The sequence below is a fragment of the Anopheles ziemanni genome, chromosome 2 (genome assembly GCF_943734765.1).
Source record: "Anopheles ziemanni chromosome 2, idAnoZiCoDA_A2_x.2, whole genome shotgun sequence".
NCBI lineage: Eukaryota > Metazoa > Arthropoda > Insecta > Diptera > Culicidae > Anopheles > Anopheles ziemanni.
Window position 1 is genome coordinate 16283406 of NC_080705.1, and position 9515 is coordinate 16292920.

At 47.5% G+C, this 9515-nt stretch overlaps 1 protein-coding gene across 2 annotated transcripts; it reads right to left on the reverse strand.

Annotated features, from left to right (window-relative positions):
- Positions 1–2510: 2510 nt before the first annotated feature.
- LOC131281456 (carotenoid isomerooxygenase) lies at positions 2511–5709 on the reverse strand. Of its 2 annotated transcripts, XM_058310789.1 has the most exons (5): positions 5269–5709; positions 4999–5126; positions 4726–4923; positions 4507–4653; positions 2511–3888 (listed from the first exon to the last, which is right to left on the reverse strand). In XM_058310789.1, the coding sequence occupies exons 1-5, from the start codon at positions 5707–5709 to the stop codon at positions 2511–2513; spliced, it is 2292 nt and encodes a 763-aa protein (XP_058166772.1). The 2 variants fall into 2 exon arrangements, with proteins under 2 accessions (XP_058166772.1, XP_058166771.1); XM_058310788.1 differs by having other exon boundaries at positions 4726–5126.
- Between the last annotated feature and the right edge of the window lie 3806 nt (positions 5710–9515).

A 9515-nucleotide genomic window follows, 5' to 3' on the forward strand; every position in this document is an offset into this window, starting at 1 on the left:
AACAGCCAACAACAATACCATCAAAACACAAACAAAAACCAGCTATAGCTGGTCGCTTTTGATACTAGCGCGCATCCCATCGAATGCTTCGCCGGTGCTAAAGGCTGCGGCTTTAAATTGTGATAAACGACCCACCCGTGCAAGCAAGCTTTCTCTCTGGTTTGGCCGATTGTATGTTGTTTGTTGTGTATGTTGTGTGTTATGCATAACAGCGCGGGGTCAGTCCTTCCCCATAGGTGAATTTGCCATTTTTTTCATCCCTTCGTTTACCTGTCCCACCCCCGCCGTAATAACAAACGATAACCATTGCTCCTGTTACTACTACCGATCAAATGCCATGGGTCTTACCTTGCTTGAAGGATCTGCTGTAACTGTTTCGATAATGGACGGATACTGTTTAACTGCTCCTTAAACGATTAACCTACCAAGAGTAACATACGGGACTGCAAGCTGTTTTTTTCTAGAAGAAAATGGACATTTTATATGCAAATATATGCTGATAGTAACTCAAAAACGTCTACCTCACATATGTTAACTCCAACTAAACATGTAAATAGGGATCCACCCCCGACCTTTGGATGGCCCTCCCTTGCGCTAGGCTGAAAATTATGCAGCCAAACCCATCCCCTTGGTGCAGTCTCTTGGTGGTACCAAAGGAACTTGAGAGTTTTCTATTCACCTTCACCTAACAAGTGACGTTGGACATGGTCATTGTTACAAGTCTAGTTTAGCTGGAATTCCAAATGAGCTCATGGCTTGATACAGTTTTACCCTGGCTATGGTAGCTTATGTGGTTTTAAAGCTAATAAAGCGATGGACAGCATTTTGTTCGAACTCTGCCATCTTCTCCAGAACTTGCCGCATGACGAAGATCTGTTGAGTGGTTGATCTCCTAACCGGAGCAACCTATGGAACGGAATAAGCCGAGGTACATATACTTGTTTCATTCTCTCAATCGTTTAGTGGACCTGTGAAGAGCCTTCTACCAAACATCTCAATATCATCAGAATTTGCTAGGCACAGGATTCAAAAGTAACAGATGTATTTAGGTTATATAACAGTTCCAATTAATACTATTTGTTTTAATCGCAAAGTATTCCGCTTAAGCTTATGAAACAACTGCCCTTCCGATAATGCACCGTCTACCAACGGTTGTCGAACGGAACAGATTGTCTGAGGAAACGTGTGAAAGTTCACCGTCGTTCGGTGGGCGCCTTGAACCAACATTACCATCTATCCCGTGCGGTTTCGCAGAACAGTTGATGTGGCTTATCAATGGTTTCAACGCTCGTTCGATGGACAGCTGGCGCCTTCGCCGGGACAGACTGGAACGGATGGTAACAAATTGATTTTGAACCAGACCGCTTCCACTTCCTCGAACGCTACGAGTGTCAATTGCTCGGAACGGTACGCATCATGCACCCAATGCGGACACTAGCAGAACACGCGGGTTGAGAGTGACCCTGCCGTGCGATTCGCATTGTGTTCAAAGGTTTTGCGGTCAGAAATGCACCCCATCCTCCCCGGGGCCGCAGTCCGGGACAAGTTGATAGCACGATGCGTAACGTCGTAGGGAAACCCCACGGTTAACTCCCAAGCGCAGATGGTGGAATAGAATTTCTGTTCTAGAACCACACTATCATGACCGCGGTTATCAGGGCTTCTTCGTTTTTATTTTGCTGAAAACGCGTTTGTTTCATCGTTCGATCGTCTCGAACGATTCGATCGCGATCGTCTCGAACGATTCGATCGCGATCGTTGTCGATGCAGCGAATGCTACAATGTAGTTGCGAGCGAATAAGGAAGAGGCGGAAGACGGTCACTTCCAGACCAACTACCTTGACCTCCCTGACAACCCCGTTGTCCATGCGCACAAACGAGCCTATGCAAGTTTTCAAACAGCCGAGTAGATTAGTGTATATTTTAAATAGACATGGTTGTAGCTTTTGGTAAACATTTCATAACAGTAGCAGGTAGCACAGCGCTTATATACTCCATTTACGTGGGTATGTGTGTAGGGGTGTTAGTATAGGTGTGTATGAAGCAAACAAATCCTTCATTAATTAAGGTAATTCACGTCTAGTGACCTACCCAAAAGGTTTGAGGCTCATTGTCTGGCGGAGACATCAAGAGATCAAGAAAATACTATATAGTTGGAGCTTACAGATAATGGGAATGACGTTGGAAATTTCTATGGCAAATCTCAGTTAGCTTTGGGCTCAGTTCACAATCTTTTTTTGAGCAGCGAATGATTTCTCTTGTTGATGGATTCATTCCTACAATCTTCTGACAAGAGTCGTTCATACCTATAGGTTTTGCTTTGGAACTTATAGCGCTTCGATTCTAATTTTGGTAATCTAGAATGTCTGTTCGTAGTCCGTTGCACTTAAGGTGTAACCCACGCTTAATTGGAAAATGTTGACCGCCAACTTGGATCGTGCAACTTTGTTTTCATAGCATTGTTTAATGGTAAAATTCATATCGTGTGAAAGCTCCAAATCAGTGGTCCACTACTTCGTCGACGACTGGAACCACCCATGCAGACACTTTGGCACCGGACCGGGCGTGGTGAACTCGCAGCGTCCAAGCTCGGTAAACGTTTTCGCGTCGAGTACGAGCAACCCGACACGATTCTGCTCCTCTCGGCCCCACACCATAGCCGCCAGCACAACGCCATCGTCCTCGGACTGCGGATCTGGCGCCGGGACGAAGATCGGCTCACTCGGGTACACGTTTTCCTCGCACCAGGTGCGCCGACTCTTGTCCACCACGTCCACCTTGATCAGCGTGCCCGGATTGCTGGCGTCCACATCGGAGCTGATGGCGTAGAAGTACCGATAGGGGCGCCCCAGGTGGCACTCGTAGTAGATTCGTGGCGTTTCGCAGCCCAAATCGCACAGCAGCTCCGGTCGGCAGAAGATCGTACGGTTCGGCATGACGTACGCCGTCGCCTTGGTGCCGGCCAGCTGGACCAGATTCTGCAGCACCAGCCCATGGTCGGTGGTATGCGTCGATGGTGCCTTGCGGTGTCCCAGTGCGTCACCGTCGTCGTCGGGGCCCAGGTGTTGCCACATATCCGCCCACGAGGTGGTCGGATCATCCGAGCCGGATCGTTTGTTGCCGGAACGCTTCTGGCCATCGCCATAGTTGAGTGGAAGCACGAAACGCAACGGACGGCCACGGAACATCGTGGCGTAGTCCGGATTGTTCTGCATGTTGCGCATCGTATCGACGTACATGCAGTTCAGCATCGCCGGATCCTTGTAGCAGCAGATGTCCAGCACGACGTGCCCCTCCTGCTCGTACTGGTTGATGATGTGTAGGTAGAAGAACGCATCTGAGTGGTACGTGTGGCGCAATTCGCCTGTGTCCCGATCGAGCAGGTAGATGTACGTCTGCTGACTTTCGAACCACTTCAGGGCGGCCGCCATCGGGCGATTGCGCAGCTGGCTGACGACCATCGTCGGAACCGACACCGACAGCGGCTGCTCCACGATCACGAAGTAGTTCTCCGTGATGCCGAATGTGTGCATGTAGCCCGGATGGAACTTCCAGCGAGCCGGCACGGATGCGACGATGCGCGCGTTCTCGAACATGCCCGGTCCGTGCGGGAAGCAGATGATGGTATAAGCCGGCCCGGTCCGTGTGACCGAGCAGCCGAGATTGTACACCGTACCGTCGGACATGACGTGCGGGTGCGACGTGTGGTTCACGATGCCCACGTAATCGGACACGTTCAGCTTCGCCTCGGTGTCAAGCGTTTCCGGGTCGATCCGGTGGATGATGGGGCTCTCTGTGAACGCGAAGAACTCATCCCCGAACGGGTAGATTGAGATCATCGCATTGTCGGAATTGTTAACGCCCGGTTTGTTAAATACGGCCGCAATTCTATCAATTGAAAACAAAGTAACCGTAACATCCTCTGCTCGCAGCATCCTTTTAAGCACATTTGAAACGATAGCAACGTTTACTTAACGCTATTTGTCAAACGCCTCATGACCACCACAAACTAGCATATGTAAAATTAAAATTACCATGGCAACAATTGAAACATTTCACGTTGACATGGGCAATTGAGTGAAGAAATGATAGTTTAGAGTTCAGAAGGCGTTGAATGGAAGTTGCTATCTTTTAAAACTAGATCGGTGAAAAGAGAAGTTGCAGCGTACTTTGCAAGCAGCGAGAAATCATGGGAATATGTCTATTGGTTCCTTGATTTCGATCATACCATAGTGACTAACAGGGTCCATGTACCATGTGAGGCACAACTGGAGCAGCAAGTAGCTTCGCACTGACCTCTCTTTTTACCGATCTTATTTTAAATCGTTGGCGTAGCATACATTGGAACTGTTCAATTCATTCTGTTCCAAGAAAATATCAAAACTATTATGTTTGAGAAAACCGAGCGGAGGAAGTGTTGTTCCCGTTCAACTGTTTCTAGTGAATGAATTGCACAGTACGTATTCTTTGAAAAGAACAGCTACCTCTTATCGAGTATGTTCTTACTTCTGAAAAATGGTCTGACAAGGATCTGGCACGGCACTGGTGCCAAACTCCGTCACCACGATGCGCCTTGCCGCGTTGTTCTTCTTGTACGCATCCGATTTCAGAAAACGACACTGGTACGTGATCTTTCCGTTGTCGATGTTAAACCTATTCGTGGAGAGAAATAAGATCAACACTATCAGACCACGTCCCAAGCCAAGGTGAGGGGAACACTCATACCTGTGTAGCAGCGCCGAGCTGTCGAACAGATGGTTGAACATCATGTCGCCCACCTTCAAGCTACCCGGGCCATTGCGCAGAAGGCTTCCGTTAAGCCACTCCGGTACCGTTCCCTGGACCGTGCCTTCGATCGGGTCGACGATCTCCTGCTCGCACGAACGCAGCCAAACGTTAACGTCACAGTTTGGGTACATTTCCGGCGCTTCCCAGGACTCTCCGGGAATGGTCGGACCCGTCTTTCTGGTTGAATCCTTCGTCTTTTTCTTCAGCCCCTCCAATTCGGTGTCTCCTTCGGGCTCCTCATCTACCGGTTCCTCTTCCTCTTCCAGCTCCAGATCTTCCGAGTCGGAAACGCTCGATACCTCGGACACGCTCGACTCGGTGACGACCTCTTGCTCGAGCTGTCGGAAGGACCAGAGCGTAACATTGTTAGTCCTTTTAGAAGGAGAATCGGATTAACGGAATGAGAGTGTAGGACACAACGTCACAAGGGAGAAGGGCGCACAAAACACATTGGACAAACATTGGATGTTGGATGGCTACCTGTGAGAACACTATCTGCTGGTTTTTCTCGTTCATCGAGTAGATCACGTTGCTAGCGGTCGGAACCGGGTTCCAGGTGAACACGGGCGTCGCGCGTCCACTGAGCACAAACTTGGTCGCCTCGGTTGGCAGGTTCGGCAGGGACCACTTGCGCATTCGCTCGCCACCGTTCGCTCCATCCACCGTAAGATACCCGTCGGCCGTGCCACTACCACCGTCACCGTCATCTGCACCACCATCATCCTCTTCCGGCGGGACGGGAGTCGTCGCTAAGCTGCACGTTCGCGTCGAACAACCGGACGGTGGTGCGGAGTGGGGCGTAAAGCGGCCACTGATCTGCAAGAAGCCAACGTTCAGCAGCTTCGCCGGATCGAATGGACTCGGGCAGGGCGAGTCGGCAAAGTTGGTTTCCTCGCAGAAGTCCTCCACCGTGACGTCCATCGTTTTTGGGGTCTCGAACCGTCCGATTCACAATCTCTACTTGCTGTGGCCTGTCGGTGAACGGTTTTATACACCCAGCCTCTAGTACAATGTTCGAGCTGTTATCATTGGCAAACCTATTGGGACTGATGAAGGAACCCACGCACCGTGAACCCTTGGGAGTAAGGCAAAGCACGAACACCACTCTCCCGTCCAGAACACGGTCTGCTTTGAACATGCGCCCTTCCATCGGGAACAACTTGTATGGCTTCTTTTACGGGGGTTCTTGCAAGAACAACAACAACAACAACAACGTACCTTCTGCCGTTCTTCGGTGTGTCGTGGCCAACTTTCGGCGGTGGTTAATTTAACCAAGAACGAACGCAATCTCGCTACCCGATTGCGTCACACGTCTGCCACGGAAGCCGCTACGGTGAAAGTAATCCACTCAACACCGTCGAGCAATTCCCTGGCGAGTACGACATTTAGGGTCCTCTTTCCCCGACCATCGGGATCGTACACTACTTGCGACGTGGTGGCAAACACGTACCAAACTGAAACCGACCGCTGTGTGGGATGCTACGTTTGATACTCTCCGTCATTGCTGAAGTGCCACGTGTAGAGTGAACCGAGACAAACATTATAGTGTACCGCCATATCACCGCTAAACCGGGAGGATTGAGGCAATTTGTTCTCCCCTGAGCCAACGGTCCTGTAGAACAAAAAAAAAAATGAGCCCCAATCACGGGCAAATCGCCGACTCGTTGACTTTCATTCGAGCTAGAGCGGATTCTAAGTTCAGGTCAATGGTACCCGTGTGGATGAAACCAAGGGCGAGCAACTAACTCCCTGTTGGTGTGTTGTTCATATGTTGTTGTTGTTGTTTTTTTACACTCCCAACGCTGCACTTGACATTGTACGTGCTGCCCTTCTCGATGCAGATGAATCAACTATTTTTTTAACACCCCGGCTTACAGTTGGAAGCCATTTGCCGGATTTGGAGCAACAGCGTCCGGTTGATGATGATGTAACGATAATGTACCCTCAAAAATGTACGCCTTTGAAAAACACGAGAAACGTAGATGTTTCCATTTGGACCAGGTTGATGTCTGAAAGTTCAAAAACATACAGAGTGCTGTGTTGACCTTCTACCTATTTGATAACGCCAAAAAATGTCATATTGTACATGTCTTCGTAAACACAATCAATGTGGACATGGGTGTTAAATAGTAATAAATATACCATTAAAACTAGAATTCTGTGACTAAGTTTTATATTTTCACGAAGCTGAACGAATTTTACATTAAATGATTTAATCAGAATCATTTTATAAAAGATTCATGAATCTACTACGATTCATCAAGATCAGTTAATCAAAAAAGCTTCATGATTCGTAGCAGCGTCCTTGAATCAATTTGAATTAATCTCCCATTGTGAATTCATATGAATGTATTTAGGGGAAAGTATATTACAGCACAAACCTAGTTAAAACTAAGCGATTAAAAAAATCATAAAGTTTGCAAAAGATGTTTCTTTCATGTCCAAAGTTTTTTCGGCATATCTTTTGAAATGTCTGACGATGTCGTTGTAGCCTTTTACTCACCAACCTGCAAATGCATCAGTGTACTTGGATCGTAACGATCCAGTGCCTACTGTGAAGCACTTAATCGTAAAACTTACACGCTTGCAACACCAAACAGTCAAAGCAGACAATTCGTAGCTTTCAGGTTTGGCGATTCAATGTGCAGTGCTTTGCAGTAGGCTCGCATCGTTTGACGATCCAAGTACGCTGGTGGATATCCCGGCTGGTGAGTAAAAGACTGTACCGAAGGTTGTTTAAATAGCTACAACTCTCGATAGCAACAGCGTTTGTTCTTTGTTTGGAACAGTGTAATGACCATCTTCGGTTATGCTTTCCCCAAAAGCTTCCTTTCCTGGGAGGATTAAGAATCAAACTTACACCAACAAGCGCTCATGTACCGTGTTCTAATCGATCTCCCACTTGCTATTGACGCTTAAAACTCACTACTAACTTCTAACAGAAACTAATCTGAACTTTGGCAGCTTTAGTTGGGTAAGCATATTAACCCTACGTCACCACGACGCGATTGACGCCAACAGCAGCGCCAAGCAAAAAGTCCAAGGTATATTCTACGTAGTAGCGGCTCATGCATCCACCCTTTTTTCGTTATCTCCACCAGCGCAGATGACTTTCACTAGATTATCAGCGCCAGTACAGTACGCTCCATCTGTGAGGTTTCGACTATGCTGATGTGTCCAATTTCCGTTTGCGCAATACCGTGTGTCCTTAAGTGCGCATTTATTGTTATCAGGGTTTAGCGTCGAGTCGAGTCGTCGCAATCGGTCGATCTTACCAGGGTGCAGTAAGGTTTGCCACGTGATCGTAGTTCGGGGCAATTCAGATCAGTGCAAAGGTTTTAGTAAAGAAATCGTTACGTACAGCTGGCGCTGCAGTGATAAGGGATCAGCAGCGATGCACTGATCCCACCGATAAGAGTGCACCAGGAAACGTGTAGTTTAAACCGGTACGGAGCGGTTGCTCGATTGTCTAAATGCATTAATCGATTCTAATGATCCGTAGATTATCATAACAGTTATGGGTGTCCGCTTTACCTTCTCGTTATAAATGCTCACCAGTGCGGCATGAGTCACCTTCAGATTCTAAAGTATTTATTTACCTCCCTTTTTCTATTTGTAGATCATCGAGAAAACACCATCGTTAAATAGCTGGTTTACTATAAGCGTGGTAGTCCGAATGCCGCCGAAATATATCGAAAGCCTGGATCGGTGAATTTCCAGCAGCCCAACGATATCGCCATCGAACTTCGGGAGGGTTTCGTCGTCATCAACATTTCGTGGAGGGAAATAGTCACCAACTCCACTCGGGACACGCAACTCGGGTGTCATTGACGCACAAACAAATGCTCAGACAAGAAACAAACAAAAAACAGTCCAATATTCTAGAATCTGCACATGCCTCAAAAATAAGTTGCGTGGTTGGATGGAACCTAAAGATGGAGATGAACCAAGGCATGATCCCCCACCCCGTCGGATGCGTGACCGGTATCAGCAGACGGTCCCAATAGATTAGCGAAAAGCACGAACGAACAAACGATCGACGAACGAAAGGAAAGGAAAAGCGAACAGAACCGAGGCGCAAGGATGAGCGGAGCGCAGCCGGTTGAATGGAGCGATAACAAAACAGTTGTAAGGCAACGACAGTTGGACTAGAGATTGAGTCAAAATAACACATTAAAAGGGAAAGTACACAACGAAACCAGAAACGTGAAAGTTGAAAAGTGAGAAAAAAGAAACATTCGAACAAGAGTAATGTTTTGCGATTTATAATATGTATTTCATACGAACTTGCAGAAAGACACAGCTGCTGTGATTAAAAAAAAATAAGAGAAAGGAAAAACAAACAATCTAGCCACCGCCACTAACAAACGCACGCATAGTGATAGTATTCTTTCTTTGCAAAGCACAGGTTAAGATACACAGCTGGGTGCTGTGCGTAATCACTAAGTTAATCCGCTTCACCGTCGCAGTGAGCTTTGCGGTCAGCGCTCGCAGCCTACTGGATTTATAAAATCGGTAGCGCTCTATAGGTTCGTCGCGTCAAAACTGTCTAATAAGTGTAAGCACACTGCGACACACAACACATTCACTCAAACGTTCACACACACACACACATACACACACTCATACACATACACAAACACAAAAAGTATGCAATAAATGTCTCTAAACTAGTTGTAACATAATAAAATCACTTGAAATTTGAAACCCGTGTCGGGTCGGGTGGA